General features: G+C 44.8%; 2 protein-coding genes across 12 annotated transcripts in view; one reads left to right on the top strand and one right to left on the bottom strand.

Moving 5' to 3' along the window:
- The window catches only part of LOC119166668 (uncharacterized), a 142710-nt gene that overhangs the window by 39334 nt on the left and 85306 nt on the right, over window positions 1–18070 (bottom strand). The window lies entirely within an intron of this gene.
- nudE (Nuclear distribution protein nudE) overlaps window positions 1–18070 on the top strand; it is a 253723-nt gene that overhangs the window by 183939 nt on the left and 51714 nt on the right. For 7 of the 11 annotated variants that reach the window (XM_075883359.1, XM_075883360.1, XM_075883369.1 and 4 more), the window contains one exon: window positions 13862–13956. The exons of 1 other annotated variant lie outside the window; for it this stretch is intronic. In XM_075883359.1, the coding sequence (XP_075739474.1) occupies window positions 13862–13956 (95 nt within the window). Of the gene's footprint in view, window positions 1–627; window positions 12197–13757; window positions 13957–18070 lie in introns of those variants that run through there. 3 more of the 11 variants (XM_075883362.1, XM_075883363.1, XM_075883367.1) reach the window with 2 other exon arrangements.

The raw sequence follows: 18070 nt of genomic DNA, 5'->3' as shown, positions 1-18070 counted from the left end.
ACTGCCATTGAAGCGGACCTTATACGCCCCCCTGCCCATTATCTTGAAAGAGCATGAAAAAATGTGGGAAGAGGGCGGGGGGAAAGGGTCACTCAAGCAGCAACTTGGAACTTTGATGATTCTAAAGGTGCTGTTGCATTCTCTGGCATGCACAGTAAGTATGTCAACAGTCATCAGCAGCCTGCTCGTATAGCCTTTCACGTGAAGTGCTCTTTATGTGAGCAGACTGCGTGACCTTTTATTTGTATTGTTATTTATATCATATTATTATTTACAATTTGTAGCTATCACATTCATTGCTTCGTCCTTGCGGTGAGACTGTGATGTTTTTTTTTTCTTTTTTTCACTTGTGCATGCTGTGAAACAGGAGCCAGCATTGTAAAAGGTGTCCATTCCGGACGAGTTGAGTCACCGCTTCCTTTTTGTCATACATCATGGTCACAGCCAGAAGTGAGGGCACAGTCATGTTTTCAGCCACTACTCTCTGCTGAATGGTGTCTGTTATTGCGCAGCCAAAGCAATATATACATACTGCTTTTTGGCCAGCTTTTGTTTCACAAATGTGGCCTTACAAGGATGCCCGAGCAAGTGTCGAGGTGGTGATGTGCAGACTGCCTCTGCTTGCAGACAATGGTTACGGTGGCTGCTGCAACACCCCGTCGACGTCAGGGTGACACGACCGCCAAGTTTCCAACTCCCCGCACCGATCGGCCATGCAACAACTAGAGAGCTCACCTTTCCTTGTGTTCCCTCTCATCTGCATGTGTTTATCATGATGGGCATGGACACCCCCTTCTCCACTATTTCACTTGTAACATTGTGCCATATGCTGTGCTATCTTGATTTTCATTTTGGATAGATGTTTCAAGCAGAGCGTATCATTTCAGCAAAACTGACTTCCAAAGAGGCATTGTAGCCTGCATAAAACTTTCAAGATACTGTAGAAAAGATTTAACATTTATCCTAAAATGCAATAAAGAAAAGGAACAATAATTATAAGAACATATGTGAAATATGGCAGGTGAGCCATAATGATCAACTCCCTAATGAGTTGATGTTCTAATGTTTGCACAAGTCGGAAAAGTATTTGTCTCAGCCTAATACACTCAGTGGAGTCAATTAGAATATATATATACACGGTGCCCCAGCTATTTTTAGCCAAAGTGTAAAAGTGTGCCGACACATGCAGTTACTACGTGACAAAATGCATGTTGCTGACCGTTGTCGGTAGTGAACTAGACTATTTTTTGTGTTCTGATCAATTGTTTAACGACATTCTTTTAACTAACTTCTGAAAGAGCGAGGATAGGTAAAAAATTTGACAGTAAGCAACATGCTTACTGTCAAAGCAACAAAAAAATGCGACAGTAAGCAACATGCATTTCCTCGTGTTGTCATTGCATGTGTAACCATATCTTTAAAATCTGGCTAAAGACAGCTGTATGCATAATATTATTAACTTGAAAGTTTTTCTGTTATTGGCAGCAAATGGCTCATTGTATCTGCTTGGAAGCTGGTATTTTTTTAGTGTGCGGGTGTTTCAGTGGTCAAGAGCCTCTATGCCTGCTTCTCACTTTTCACTTTCATTTTTCATGCTGTTATAAAATGTGTCGACTTTTTAACTCAGCTGCTGGTTTTCATCAGCTTATTTTTCAACAGTGTGAAGGCTTTGAGTACATAGCTCAAATGTCAACAAGTAAGACTGACTCTTGTCTTATCTTCTAGAAGAACTTGCTTTTGGTGCCTGAACATTTCGTAGCTGGTGCTATACAATACTTTTATGGGACATTTTTTTTTTATTTCTTATTGACCAGGCACTACTACTAGGTGTTTCTATTTCATCACATTCATTTTATGTTTTTAGATATATTTTCGATTTTTTAATTGTTTTAGACAAGACATGCCCTGTGCATTACAATGAAATGGTGGACTTCATTTTAAAGCAAATGCCAATGAGCTTCCAACCGACAATGTTTTTAGACCTTGCATTGAAAAGTGATCATGTTTGTTGCACTTACATGCCTCGCATTGAAAAAGAGCTTTTGCCGTGTGATTCCAAGACTGCAAAACAATTTATTGCCCTGCATTGCCTTCACTCCACGCTGCGCAGATCGTGTCTGCAGATGATGCAGACCGTCCTAGGTAATCAAATTGGCAGACTCGAAAATGCTGGCTTTCCTTGGCCGCCTCTTGCATGCCGTTGCCGAATCTTTGCTGCGGAAGCTGATTAATAACACTCGGGAAGAGCATTCCACAGACAGGGACCGTGCCACAGGTCGTGCCTTGTTTGCACAACCTCAGGAAGGTGGCCACTAGGTTTGCAGTTTTTGCTGTTTTCTGCCCCAAATAAACTGGCACACTTGTTCCCACAAATCTCTCATGCTAAGCAGCAAGGGTGTTAAAAGAGGCACACGAGACCCTTCAGGTGGCATGCCAAAGGTGTTGTTTATAAAATTCCCCTGAGCTGTGGCAAGTCCTACATTGGACAAATGGGACGGTGTATTTACGACTGCCTCAGGGAGCATGCCAATAGTATTGATACGATTATCGGCAAAAGCAGAGACTAAACAGCAAGGGAACTCGGGAGAGTTGCTGGTTGGGCAAGTTGGTACATACTTAGTTAACTACAAAGTAAGTAAACTCATAGGTTTTTGTAGGCGGGCTGCGCAGCTCAACCCGATAAGCGGAATTCGCGGCATAAAACATGTCAAGAAATGCTGCACGTGTAACACGTGTGGTGTATTGCATCCCTTTAAGTTGTGTCAAGTTTTACGTTCGACAATCTGGTCGATGTGTCAATCTTCGATTGACGGAGAATGAAAATTTTTCCTCGTAAACTGGTGGTAACTTGCTGTTTCATTGCAAGTTGCGTGCTTGTACGCCGCTGTTTGATAAGGTTACAATTTTAGGTAAGGCTGAGACGCAGCGAGAACGGATGATTATTGAGGCATTCCATATCTGGGAACTTGATTCAGAGAAATTTGTTAGTGCAGCTTTGGTTTATCTCACCAGGAAAGAATGTTTGTTTCTCGCACAGAGGTAATCTGTTTAGCTGGTTTTTGTAGTTACCTGCGCATGCGTTGTACAGGCTTGGGAGGAAGGGTGTTTTCCAATATAAACGTCTGTTATTGCCACGTCTCGCTCTCTGTCTCTGTTTCTGCCACTCTGCTTTTTCCGATTTTGACGTTTGTTTTTGTAGTTACCTGCGCATGCGTTGTACAGGCTTGGGAGGAAGGGTGTTTTCCAATATAAACGTCTGTTATTGCCACGTCTCGCTCTCTGTCTCTGTTTCTGCCACTCTGCTTTTTCCGATTTTGACGTTTGGTGGCTTCATTTGTAGTTACCTAGGCAAGGGAGCTGCTAGGGGCGTATTATATTAGAAATAACGGGTTGGCTTTTGTCATTGGCACATCTATTGTACTCTATAAATCCGTGTTGTCCTTCTCTAATCAACTGCTCATGTAATGACATGTCTGTGGTAACTCTTTCACTCTACTGCGCATGGGTGAAAGTTTACCTCCGTCATTAAACAAGTTTGGCGCTCGTCTGTCTCTTTCCTGCTTTCTTTTTTTCGTGTTCCTAGTATAGCGCCAGTCACGAAATTCTCTTATCTTGGCCATATTTATTGCTTGCACTATAACCTTGCACATATTTTCTGTAAGACAGGTATTTTGTTATCAATATTGTTTGCATTATGAACTTGCTCGTTTTTCCTGTTTTTTCTTTGTGAACAGTTTCATATCTTGTGAGTGAGCTGCAATTTTGTTCGTAGTAAAGCACTTTTGTTTTTTGTTGCCATTCATTTTGCCTGTTATACATCAGGTTTTTCTGCTTGGCTCAGGTAATGTTGTGCAACTGATTTTAAAAAATGTAATATTTGATTAGAACTTGTGCAATCGTGCAAGCTGTGTGTCAGCTTTGGCCATGCATGCCCGGATGTGTAAGCTTTAAACTGTCATTTCCAATGAACATTGGAACCAGTTATAGATGCTTTCATGTAAATAGCAGCCGTGTATATTGCATGGGACTAGCATGTTCTGGAATTGCATAGTCTGCACAATTTTCACTCTCTTCTTCTCTGTTTTGCTTTTTTTTTTACATTTCAGTTTCAGTTTTTATTAGTTACATTTCCCCCTGTTTGTGTCTATTTTTTTTTCTTGAGTTCCTATCAACTTGCATCTTGTTTTCTCTGTATTTGCTACACTCCTTTAACACAGAAGTGTCACACCAACTTACTAGGGCCGCTGTTTATGCTTATAGTTTGGTATGGAAACGCACAAGACACATGAGTGCAGATTTACAGCAATTTTTTTTTTTTGGAAACAAGCAGCCACAAACAGTTGAACCCATTTATAACGAAGTCAAAACTTCCGCTATAAACTATCGTTATATCAGTAGTTCGTTGTATATAGACCCATCCATAAAAAGGTGCACTTAGTGGGCAAATTTTTTTGTGTTTGTTTATTTATTCAAAAGTGCGACCGCTGGGAAGTTAGGCCTTCTCGCATGTTGAACGATGTCCGTTTGCTCACGTGTGAATTCAACCATGTTGGCAACGAACTCGTGCAGTTCCACTGAAGTGCAGTACCGCCATGTCGAACCAATCAACCCTGGTTAGTTACTTGCAGCACGTCGCGTATTTGGCTCTCCCCATCGCATGCCAGTTCACTTGCAGTCCAATGAATGTGCTTGTTAGTGTTTTCTTTGCGCATGCTTTACTCAGGATTGTGCTCAGGTGCGGCGAGTAGCGTATTTGTTTAACCTAAGAAAAAATTTTGCGAGTTCGCACGCAAGCGACATTGCACGACGCGGCGGCGGCAAACTTGCGAACGGTAGCATGACACACTTGTACTGCCGTCATTTCGCCGAGCAGCTATCTGCAGATGACTGTAATAAGGTTGTCGACGATGAGTCAATGGCGCGTTTATCGCTACCGGCCACCTTGCCATTGCTCTTTTCTGATGCTTATCCATTAAGACACTGCCGCAACTGCAGAGAAGTCATTATCACAAATCGACCGGTCACTGCCACTACCGAAAAGTGAAAAACCTTTTGCGGCAGAGAGTTGACTGTTGCAGTAAACTTTTATGCGACAAAAACTATCGCTTCTTGCATTTGTGGCTTCTTGTGTTTGAAGGCATTGTTGGTTAATTGGTTTATCGTCGGTAGTCGTAGACGCCGAGAACGGTGTCAGAAAAGTTTGGCGTGCGGAAGCTGACCACTGTGAGTCTTCGTGCTGCCTCCTATTTTTTTTATTTAGTTTTTTTTTTTCTCATTTCCGTTCTGCCAGTAAATAAACGTCAGAAAAGTGGGCAATCTTGCTCGCAACGTCTGAAATCTGCATGTGGTGCTCGCCGTGGTCTACGATATCTTCGTCGCAAGTAAACTGCATGTGAGCGCGCACCTATCACATGCTTTAGAATGCCTTCTTTAACTTATTTTTCGCTTTGTATGCGCCGTATTTTTACCGTGTCGGAAGTGTTCGTCGTAAAAAGCCTGGTGGTACACATGTCACCGCCTCGTTATAAAGGGGATTCTCAAGCATCCATTCATCCAACCAAGTGATAATTGTGTGGTGTTACATAATTCGTATAATATTACTTTTTTGAGCAATTTTTTGAGCAAAACATTTTTTTTCCTTTATTTCAAGGTGCTACTCTTTCAGGACTATGGCAATGCATGCATCTTTTCTTTAACTTTGTTTATTTTTTTCCATTGGCAGAGAATATAATAACTGCTGGGGTTTATCTCCCCAAAATTGCCATATGATTATATTGGCTAGAAAGGTGTTTCTAGTGTCGTGAATGTGCACTTTCTCCAGCGGTAGCAGAGAAACCGGATTTTATGCACCACTTGGCGGTGCTGTCTGTTGCTGGCGTATTGGCCAGTGGCAAGCAGAGATTGACGGAGGGGTGCCGCAGGTGGCCGCGCAACAACATTGTCTCAGAAACGCTACCCAATACATTTGCTTTAGCAGGAGTTACGAATGCTCTCTGTTATCTCCAAGACTGATTAATGAGATAGACAGTGAAAAATTGTATTTTTGCAGACAGTATGAAGTCTTATACAGATATACATATGCAGGCTCTACAAGATGCGCATAATTTCGGCTGTCTTGACATGACATTTTTCTCACAATGTAGTATTAAATGCACAGCATTTTTTGAAGTGCTCAAATTGCAAACAAACAGGCTTCAAGAATTTTCATCTATCATATAACCGCTGTACATCTGAGAGCTGCAGTTGTCTTCTCCTTTATCTGGTAGAAAACTAAGTAATCAATTGAGTATGTGAGTGTATAATGGACTGGAGTGGCAGGTCACGAAATGTATAACATATTGTTACGAAAAAGAAAAGACGCCATGTCAACGAGGCTGTGGATTAGATGTATTTGAAACCAGCGGTAATAGCGTGATCGATTGACCAGCGATTGAGCGGAGACAACCCTTCATTTTCCTCATCGGGCACACGCAAGTCGCCCTCTAGAATATTAATATGCATGCATGTAGCATAATTTTCAGCTGCAGAAGCGCCGTTTCGGTGCATCTAACTGTCAACATCACTAGGAGAGTGGTGGGGCTTCAAGCGCGCAACATGTACGATATCGGTAGCCTGTTGGGCACATGAAGGCGACAAGGGGACAGGACCGATTTCATATCTCACAAGAGTAACCTCACGAAGGACTCGGTAGGGACCTGTGTAGCGAGTAAGCAGTTCTCCTAACAAGCCAGCTTGACGGGTCGGAGACCAAAGCAGGACCAAACAACCGAGTGGAAAGTGTACATCGCGGTGTTATTGATCATACCAACGTCATTGCTTCTCTTGAGAGGTCAGAGGGCGAGTACGGGTGATTTTGCGTGCGTGAGCGGCCCGAGTGATAGCGTCCATGGCATATTCACTAATCGGTACTCCAGGGGACGGTACGATGGTGTCTAGAGGCAAAGTTGATTCTTGGTCAAAGAGCAGAAAAAATGGAGAGTAACCAACAGTGTTATGGCGCGAAGAGTTCTAGGCAAATGTGACGTATGGCAACGCAAAATCCCACTCGGTGTGGTTGGTAGAAACATACTTAGCGAGCATGTCTGTAAGAGTTCAATTTAGACGCTTCGTGAGTTCATTTGTCTGTGGATGGTATGACGTAGCCAGCTTCTGTCTCGTTTGACAGGATTGCACGATGTTGGCTATGACCTTCGACAAAAAGGTGCGGCCACGATCTGTAAGCAGCTGCCGCGGAGCGCCGTGTTGCAAAATCACGTCCATGTGAAGGAAGTCGGCGACATCTATGGCGCAGCTTGTTGGAAGAGCTCGTGTGATGGGATAACGCGTGGCATAGTCGGTGGCCACGACTATCCACTTGTTACCCGAAAAAGACAAAGGGAAAGGGCCAAGTCGGTCCAAGCCAACGCAGAAGAACAGTTCTGCCAGAATGTCAAGTGGTGAAGGCGTCCGGCGGGAAGTATCGACGGTGTTTTGTGGCGCTGACATTTCTCACAAGCCGCAACGTATATTTTGACTGAGCGTGCAAGCCCTCGCCAAAAAAAGCGTCGGCGTATTCGGTCGTAAATGCGTGAGACAGCAAGGAGACCGGCAGTCGGAATGTCATAAAGTTCATGTAGAAATTCTGAGCGAAGGTGTTTCGGAATGACAAGCAGCAGTCCATCTGGCTCAAAATTTCGGCGGTATAATACACCATCGTGGAGCACGAATGAGCGATGGGACTGATCGGAAGATGGTGATTCGAGGCGCTCAATGATGGCACGCAAGAACACATCACAGCGCTGCTGGTCACTGATGCATGTCATTTGCGAAAGGGAAAAAACACAAAGGTCGGTGTCAATGTCTGGCATAATGCTCGACAAAGCTACCGGGTAGCGGGACAGGCAGTCTGTGTCCTGATGTAGGCGTCCGGACTTGTACATCACCGTGTAGGTATACTCTTGTAGTCGCAGAGCCTAGCGCCCGAGCCGGCCAGTAGGATCATTCATTGACGTAAGCCAACATAGCGCATGATGGTCAGTTATCACAGAGAAATTTGTGCCATATAAATATGGGCGGAAATTTGAGACTGCCCAAACAAGAGCAAGACATTCACGCTCTGTAATAGAATAGTTGCGCTCAGCAGCTGTGAGGAGGCGGCTAGCGTAGGCGACAGCTCGGTCGTGTCCCCGTTGGCGTTGGGCTAGGACAGCTCCAATTCCGTGACCACTAGCATCGGTTCAGACTTCTGTTGGAGTGCATGGGTCAAAGTGAGCCAATATAGGTGGGGTCGTTAGTAGCGTCATTAGGTTGGAAAACGCAGCAGCTTGGTCGGCACCCCACGTAAATGTGACGTCTTTCTTCAGAAGCTCCGTGAGGGGTTGAGCGATGGTTGCAAAATTTTTTATGAACCGTCTAAAATAGGAACAAAGTCCTACAAAACTCCGGACATCTTTGACTGACTGGGGTACAGGAAAAGTGGTTACTGCACAAATTTTCTCCTGGTCCGGCTGCACACTAGAGGCTTCGACAAGGTGGCCCACCACTGTAATTTGCCGGCGTCCGAAGTGGCACTTCGACGAGTTTAATTGAAGGCCTGCAATGGGGAATATGTCAAGAATAGCTGACAAACGCTGAAGGTGGGTCTCAAATGTTGGGGAATATATGACGACATTGTCAAAACAACAGACATGTTGACCATTTGAACCCTTGTAGCAGAGAGGCCATCATGCGCTCGAACGTGGCTGGGGTGTTGCATAGCCCAAACGGCATAACCTTGAACTAATATGACCGCCTGGAGATACAAACACAGTCTTCTCTTGGTCTTTTTCGTTGACAGCATTCTGCCAGTAGCCGGGACATAGGTCTATTGAAAAAAAGTATCGGGCGCCGTGGAGACAATCGAAAGCGTCATTGATCCAGGGTAAGGGGTAAACGTCCTTTTTCATGATTCTATTCAGATGGCGGTAATCCACGCAGAAGCGCCACGTGCCATCTGTATTCTTAACAAGGACAACGGGGGACACCCAAAGGCTTGAAGAGGTTTGAATAATCCCTTTGGGTAGCATCTAGGTGACTTCCTGTTGAATTACCTTACGCGTGGGGGAAAACTCCCGGTATGATTGGCGATGAATGGGAAGAGAATATCCTGTATTAATGTGGTGCTTGACGAGTGAAGTCTGGTGAAGTGGACGGCTGTCGATGTCGAATATGTCGCTGTATGAAGCCAGAAAGCGGCATAGCGCGGCTGACTTCTCAGGTTTGAGGTCCGGGGCGATCATGGAGAGTGAGGTCGCATCGAGGCACGTGGCATCCTGCGAGTGACGTGGGTGATCGGGACACACGTCTGCTGCAAAACAGGTGACGTGGTCGTCAATTAAGGGTCTTAGCATGGCGACCGAAATTCGTTGAGGTAGCACTTTCTTTATGAATCCGAAATTGATAACAGGTGAATATGTTAAGTTAGAGGCCATGGTTACGATGGAGTGTGGGACAGTAATGTCACACGCCAGGCGAACATCAGGAATCGGCGTCACAATAAAATCACCGTCGAGCACGGGAGAGGGTGTTGCCAATTCAAGAAAGTGAGAGCTTTAGGTGGTATCTGGAAGAAGTCAATGGTGTACAGGCTGTTCGGTTGTGAGTCAGCCTGTGCACCATTGAGCAATCCTGTCTTGCTCCTTCCCTGCCTGAGTGAAATTGCCGTGGCGCAAAGCCGCAACAAATGAGCACGCCGCCAGCGACTCACCATGACTATCACTGCGAAGGGCCGGGGAGTCGTTGATATTTCTAAATGCTGTGAGTATTCTGCAAGTACATGGGTACTGGGCATGCACCATTAATATTCTAAGTGTGCAAATATGACGGTTTACCGCGACTGTCTTGTAGCAAGCATCTTGCATTGCACACACCTGACACATGCATTTGCCGTCAGTACTGATGACGGGCAGCAAGACGCTTTCTAACATGGAAAATGTGGACGCTTTCATGAAGGTTTTCCTTTTTATTCATAGTGGCATTGCAGAAGAATGCCTCTCTACAATATACTGAAGAATCCTGCTCGAAGAACCAATGAGCCGGTTACGGGCGCTTTTACCACCATAACAATGAGGAACTGCTGTCTGCTGTAGGATTTTTAAGGTTGCGCGCATGCCACGCCACAAGGGGCGCTGCGCGCGGCTTTCGATGTGCTTCGTATAGGTCCTAGACAGAGTATGTAGTAGGCACCTGCTGATCGACTGATGGTGCGGCTCTCATCAAGTTCAGCGCGGCAGGCAGTAGTGTCGTTCATTGTCTAAGCGGCCACCTGTGACAACAATCTTTTTTTTATCTAACGGGGAAGACTTCAAAGATTTTTGTGAAAATACGCAACAGCAGAATTTTGTTCAAGCCGCGCAAACTGTGCAGTAGGATCTTTTCACATCCTCTGCATTACCCATTATAGTTTGGGTTAAAGGCTGAAGAAACTACTAAAAAACATTGTTTAACATTGTCAGGCAGATAGACTACATGGCACAGTACATTAGCAGAAATCAACCCTCGCAAGCGCATGACTAAGTTATACATGTGTCGCGACACACTTCGGTAGCGATCAAGCTCAGTCGGGCATTGATTTTTTCTCTGGCTCATCTGCGCAAGTTGCAGGAAGGAGCCTATCGGGCTCCAGAGCTTCAGCTTCGTACAAAGTATGCTGCTTATATTTTAGTTTAACACTTTACAGCAGCTGCTTCTATCGCAGACTGCGGGGATACATTCAGTGACTCAACATGCGCAAGCAGTTCTGTTAGGTGTAAAGGCACGGTGACCTAGATGTCTATGCATTATGCCCATTCGGTCGCAGTTCAAATTTGGTCACTGCAGTTGCATTTCAATGGAGGAGAGATGAGATAGACCCCTGTACTATGCAATGTCCGTGCACGTTAAAGAACGCCAGATGGTCGATATTTCAGTAGTCCATCAATATGGCGAAACCCGATATCATCACCATCATCATTATTATTATTATTATTAGTTTGTGTTAAGTACCCAGAAACTCTAAGAAGACAGCAAAGTAACACCGTTAGGGTTGTTGTGCAGATTGGCTATGTGGCACAGCGCGTTCGCAGAAATCAACCCTTGCAAGCACATAAGGGCGTTATGTGTGTGTATACTTCGATAGCGATCAAGCTGAGTCGCGACCGAATTTTTTCGCTGGCTCCTCTGTGCAAGTTGCCAAAAGGACCTCATTGAGATCTGGAGGTTCACATACAAACAAAGTATGCCGCTTATAAACTCTGAGCTAATACCTTACAGCAGCTGCTACATCCTTCACGTAGTAATGCCCCTGCGCATACTCTTCCGCATCCTGGATACACAGCCATTCTGTCAGTTGTGAAAGTACGGTGATAGTGTCAAATTTAAATGTCTTTGCAACACGCCCATGCATACTAATACCAACTGACATATCTTCAGCAAAGATGACGCATTTTTCAATTACTAGTGTGCGCTCGTCATTCTTTATTGCACAAGATAACCGTTTTCATCAGAGTTGTCCATGCTACACCAACTCACAGACGGCAAACGAACACTTTCAATATCGCTCAAAGTGATTGCACCACTTGTCGTATCCACACAACTTTCAGGCTCGCGTGGTGATTTAACACAGTTCAAACCTTTGAACAATAAAGTGTTTTATGCAGAGGTCCACCACGGCTCTGCTGACATACTTCCGTCACGGATATGACCTTGTAAAAAAAATCCTAATCAGATTGCAACGCAAAAAACGAGAAGAACTACTGTGGCAAGGCGTCAAACCAGTGATCTTTCAATCCACAGCGCGTGGCACTAACTACGACACCAAAAAGTCTACGTTGTCAAGGGTACTAATGGCAAGCCATTCATATACTCCACCATGTAGCGTCTCTCAGAGACGTTTATGTGGCATAATGAAATTCCAGTATTTCTCAACTGTGCTGTACTTCATTGTCAGACGTGTAGAGTAATGCATTTCGCCTGTCTTTATTGAGCAATGCCCTTCTATTTTGTCATTCTTCTAGACATTGTTCTGTTTGAAAGGCAAACGAAGTCGATATTGAAATTCGTAAGAAAACCTGGTGCTTCTTTATTTGCAATATTCCTGTGCATCTTTGCGCACACAATGCAGTGTTGCTTGAACAGTGATTGCTTTTTTTCTGTTTTGCACTTACATCGATATTTAATAAACACGTCCCTTTTAATTATATGCTTTACGTGTGAGTGATTTTGTTTTCCGTTTCTGTTTTGTTTTTCGTTTCTGTCCTGACATACTTGCGGAGCTCTCGTTGAGGCGTGGGAGCTTATGCTTCAAGCAGCTGATGAAGGGCTGTAGTTGTCGGAGTTGAATGTAAACATTAGACAGAAATCTGTCTGGTTGGGTATGAAACTGGAAGATGATTTATACTCTAACCAAAAGTTTTGAAGAAACCCGACGTTTCGAAACCGTCTTGGTCTCTTCCTCAAGGGTGACTGCGGGACTACGTAGCAGCGGCGTCTTCAAAGCACTCGCGGGGCAGATAATGACCCCCTCTCTCTCTCTCTCGTCTTGCCGTGGAGCACAGTCGAATGCGCTCCACAGCAAGACGAGAGAGGGGGGGGGGTCATTATCCGCCCCGCGAGTGCTTTGAAGACGCCGCTGCTATGTAGTCCCGCAGTCACGCTTGAGGAAGAAACGAAACCGGTTTCGAAACGTCGGGTTTCTTCAAAAATTTTGGTTAGAGTATAAATCATCTTCCAGTTGTCGGAGTACTTTTTATGATGCACTGCAACTTTTAATCCAGTTATATGACGCTGCATTGGTGTCCTTTGGTTATACCCCTTGTTTTCTGGGCTTTACTGAGTTATGGGTTCAGGTGTCAGTGGTATAAATCACAAACTTGAATATATTTTCTCTTGAAGAAGTGGTCTGAAGTTTGCACTGTTGGTATTACATGTGGAAAGGTGAATGCTCTGCTATGTGCAGCTATAAAGGGACTGACAACTGCTGTTTTTTTTTTTCCCGACGCAATTTTTTTTTTGGTGCCATCGAAAGCTTACCCTTCGCAGCTGCAATATTTTAGGATTTGAAAGGCTCTGAATACCGAAGTGTCGTTTTGTTCAGCAACGCTGATAATTAATAGCGATGCCGGTAGCCCTTGTAGCGACTTGTGCATGCTGTCATTGTGCTGCTTTCGCAGGAGTTCCTGTAGTTATGCTTGTAGCAGAAAGGGGGGGCACACTTTCATTTTCGTTATTTCTGACCAGTGTTGCTAGCATACCAAAGCAGCAATTAGGCATCAGTAGTTGTATTTGCATGCTTCGCCTCATCATGTAACCTTTGCCTCTCTCTGTGCACACACCAAGAAATTATTGGAATGCCATTGCTGCTGCCTCATTAATGCCCGATGGGGATCACATTGACTTTGCATTAACAGTGCAGGCATCAATTGTGTGAGCAGTTATTTGGGAAGTAGCTACACTATTCCAAATCAGTGCCCTCAAGAACTGCGCACATCGATAACTTCAGCATGGGAAGGCGAAATCTGTAACGTCTTTTTGTCACTTGCTTTTGTTGCAACTCAAATGAATGTTGTGTACGTTCCAACAAGCTGCATGATTGGTCTACTCTGGCGTTGTGTGTAGGGGTGACACAAAGCACATGAGGTGCAGGTATTGACCACAGGGCACCAGATATAAAATTTCTTTTTCAATGCTTGAGCAATAGCTCGAGCATTGTATCTGGCTCTAGATGATTGGCGTCCTGCTTAGTGGGTGCACACCTCTTTTAGCGCCAGCTTGAAACTGGCACAGAAAGCCAACAGCGGCCTGGGTGCCCCCTTCCTCCTATCATTGGTCCTGGCCCCCCTCCTCCCCCCCACACACTGTTGCGCAGACCCTGGAGTCCAAGCTGGCATCGTGCCGCAACTTTGTCAAGTGCCCCCAGAGGGAGGACGTCGAAGGAATGACAGCCGCTGGACTAGTCACCGGGTGAGATCCTTGTCATGTGGTGTAGTCTTATGGCCAAGAACAAGAAATGTATAGGGGATGTATAAGTGTAATGTAAAAGTGGACCAAGGGATGACATGAAGTGAATCTGTGTTATTCAAAGGTTGCAAGCTCGCTTCCTGCTGGCAGCAAGTTACCTTTTCGTCCACGTTTCTCTCTTCACGTTTACATTATAACATCCTCTATACTTTCCTTGGATGTGTTGTCTGTTAGTTCTCAATACTGCTTTTAACAATGAAAAACGAGCCCATAAGTTTGACTTCTTTGCTGTCTTCATTAAATGTCTGAAAAATGAAGACTTACTTTTGCAAAAAAAAATAAAAATCTTCTTTTCCATCATCCAGAGATGAAAAAGCAAGTTTTTTGTACAGTATGTTCGTATACATTTCACCTCGTATTATTAAAGTACTGAATATAAACTTATTGTGCGCCTCTTTACGGCAGATTAACTTGCTTTCACAAATCGTAGAACTACTCGCCAGATACTTCTTACGCTTAGCCCTTGCATCACTGATAAACGGTGTTCTTGGCTGCACGTTACACCTGTTGTACAGCAACTCCAACTACCAAGGCACGGCCAGCCAAAGTGCTAGTGTTATTTGAGTTGCCGTATACATGAGAGGTCGGATAGGGGGTGCTATTTCACAGGGCCGAAATGAACCAGGCAAACACAAAATTGTCCTTGCAGAAACATTACGGATTATTCTTAATTCCTGGTTGCTCGGCTGCCTACCTGCAAGGCGCATTTTTATGGAGGCGAAATGGCCTGCGCACTGTGCTGTGTCTGTGCACGTTGGACACTAGCTGGTCAAGATTTCCGGAGTCCTCCATTATGGCATCTGTCCTAATCGTACCTATGTGTTAGGACGTAAAACCTTATATATTATTATTGTTTACATCTTTCCTGGTGTACATTTTTTGCATATGCTTAATGTTGAATGAGCTGTCTTTAAGCTTCCCGCACCACAAAAAAAGAAAAAACACTACTGCAAAAAAAATCGTGTCTAAAATTTGGGTTGCCTGAAGCGGCATCGACTGGTAACCTGACGCAGTATTTTGTGCAGCTTTTTGTGTATATCGGCATAATGTACAATCTCTAAACCACTGCTACGATTTGGCTGAAATGATGGAACTTAACGTAGAATAAATATCATTTAAGTAAAGTTACCACTAACTGGTTTGCTCAAACGTATGCATATATTTCTTGCATACGTATGTAAAGTACATACTGTATTTACTCGAAAATAGGTCGGGCACGAATGTAGGTCGACCCCTACTTATAGTGTTCTACAACAAGAGAAAAAAAAATTCGAATATAGGTCGACCAATGTTTTTTTTAGTTTAGAAACAGAAATTGAAACGTAGCACATCTTTATTTACATAACTCAGCGTCCTTATTCCTGCCAGGGCCGTCATCTTGTCAGATGTGCAAGATGATTTAATAATCGGAGTCTTCGCAAGCATCCCTGACTTCCCAAACGATGTCATCCTTGCTGCCATCGCTGCTTATTGACGGGTCGTGAAAGGGACGCCGCCGACATTTGCACGCAAACAGACGGTTTCGATACTTTCGACAACCCCTAATTAACATCTCATATACACAGAACTCGCGCTGCACAACACAGTAGCCCGAGTCCTCAGTGAAAAGTGTCACTTGGCACTTGAAGTTACCTGTGTAGTTCTGTCGACATGACATCGACGCAACCGCGCACAACTAAATGGTGGTGGTGATTAGAAGAAGAAGGCGCCTGATTTCTACAGCCCGGTAAGGAACACGGTGCAATGCCTAAAGCAAATGCGAACAGTCATCCTGTCACGCCGATCGTATAATGGATGAAGTTCGAAGCAGCGACGGCGAGGCCTCAGGCCAGTGCCAGTGCGGCTGCGCGCCGGAAGGCAGTAGTGGAAGTACGGCTAGCGGGCTAGGGACTTCACGGCCAATATCTAGGGAAATCCTGGGTTTCATCGCAACCACGGCGAAGCAGCTCCATTTCGTGGGGGTGGTACTTGGCTATTGCATAAATAACTTTTTTATTAATCAATTAGGCAGTCGAAAAGAAGGAGGGGGAGTCTTTATTTCACATATTATGGTATATAACATGCCTATGCAGCAAGAATAGTTTGAAGAACAGCGAGCGCGGCATTTGAGCACCATAATCTCCGCGCTTTTGGTTTGTTTGATCGTGATTATAGGTTGAGATTCCTTGGTCACGAATATAAGTCGATTGCTGATTATGAACAACATTTTTGGAGAAAAAAAGGTCAACCTACATTCAAATAAATATGGTAGCTAAAGCTTTGCTAAACAATGCTTTCCGGTAACATGGTAAATGCAGTCCAGTATGACTGTAATGTTAGATGTATGCGGACAAGAAATATGCCTGCAAAATACATTGTGGATTGAAAGGGAAGGAATAAGTAGCCAAGAGAATGTTGATATCGTTGTAACGTCGACGAAGGCAACAGTCCACGTGGCAAAGAATAAACTTTATTTGGCCGAACTTGTGGCCAGGAAACTGAATACACACTGGCACTCAAAGCGGCTAACAGAGCATCGGCTGTCGATAAAAACTGACAAGTGGTTCGGCATTTATGCATGTGCCGTCGAATATTCCAGCGTTATCGCTAGCGGTAAAGTAAATTGCAGAAAAATCTGTAAAGTTCATGTTGTCACAGTGTAACGCGAACAAAATATGACAGCAGCTTACGGCAGCTAAAAGAGCGTATTCGGGATCAGCTGTACAGCGAGACGCCTGCTTCGTTGTCGTCCCGAAAAACCGCCTGACCCACGAGCTGGAATGTACAAAACATTCCTATCATCGTTCTTTTTCATATAAACACGTGTCACTTGCCCCTCCTTATAGGAGCATCGCCCCGATGCTGATTCAGACCCACAGTATATATTTTTAAAGTGCAGTCAGTCACTCACATACGGCTTCATACGCAATACATGAACAAGTTCAGGCTAGTGCTGGCGACGCCTCGGGCATTGGAGACTGTCGGAGACGACCTCGTAGAAGACGTCACTTAGCTGGCGCGATACTCGGTATGGCCCGAAATATCGCCTTAGCAGCTTCTCGAACAGTCCACGTTTTCGTACGGGTGTCCAAATCCACACTCTGTCACCTATTTTGTACGTTACAATTCTATGGCGAGCATTGTAGCGGCCTGCGCCGTAGTCTTGTCGCTGGTGGATCCGTAAGCGGGCGAGCTGCCTAGCTTCTTCCGCACGTTCAGTGAACACGTCAGCGCCTGTGTAGGTAGCGTCCCATTCATGTGGCAACATCACATTCAGGATAGTCCGTACCTCCCGTCCGTGAACCAAGCTGAATGGAGTCGTGCGAGTGGTTTCTTGTTTAGCTGTATTGTATACGAACGTGATATAGGGTAAAATTTCGTTCCAATTCTTATGTTGGACATCCACGTACATCGACAGCATATCTTCAATCGTCTTGTTGAGGCGCTCCGTTAGTCCAATCGTTTGCGGGTGATACGCAGTGGTCTTACGGTGAGTCGTACCACTAAGCATCAGGACGTGGTCTAAAAGAGCTGCCGTAAATGCTGTTCCACGGTCTGTTATCACGATAGTCGGGGCACCGTGGCGTAGCACAATATTTTCTATGAAAAATCTCGCCACTTCCGCTGCGGTGCTTTTTTGGATAGCTTTTGTTTCGGCATACCTGGTTAGGTAGTCTTTTGTGACTATAACCCAGCGATTCCCTGCAGTAGAAGTAGGAAGGGGTCCCAAAATATTCATTCCTATCTGGTCAAACGGTGTACGTGGAACCTGAACTGGTTGCAGCTGACCGGCGGGTCTCTTTGGAGGTGACTTGCGTCGCTGGCGATCCAGGTAAGTGTGAATGTGGTGCTTGACGGCTGTTGTGAGTCGTGGCCAATAGTATCCTTGCTGTACTCTTGCCAATGTGCGAGTGTAGCTTAAATGGCCAGACATCGGCTCGTTGTGACATGCTTGGAGCACTTCAGTTCGAAAGTGTGCAGGAATAACGACCAAATAGGGAGCTCCGATGGGTGAAAAGTTTCTTTTGTAGAGGACACTATTGCGTAAGAAAAACGACGATAATGTTCTTGCATAGAC

The sequence above is a fragment of the Rhipicephalus microplus genome, unplaced genomic scaffold (genome assembly GCF_043290135.1).
Source record: "Rhipicephalus microplus isolate Deutch F79 unplaced genomic scaffold, USDA_Rmic scaffold_16, whole genome shotgun sequence".
NCBI classification, from domain to species: Eukaryota; Metazoa; Arthropoda; class Arachnida; order Ixodida; family Ixodidae; genus Rhipicephalus; species Rhipicephalus microplus.
Note: the sequence above shows the minus strand (reverse complement) of the source record. Positions and strands in the feature narration are given on the sequence as shown.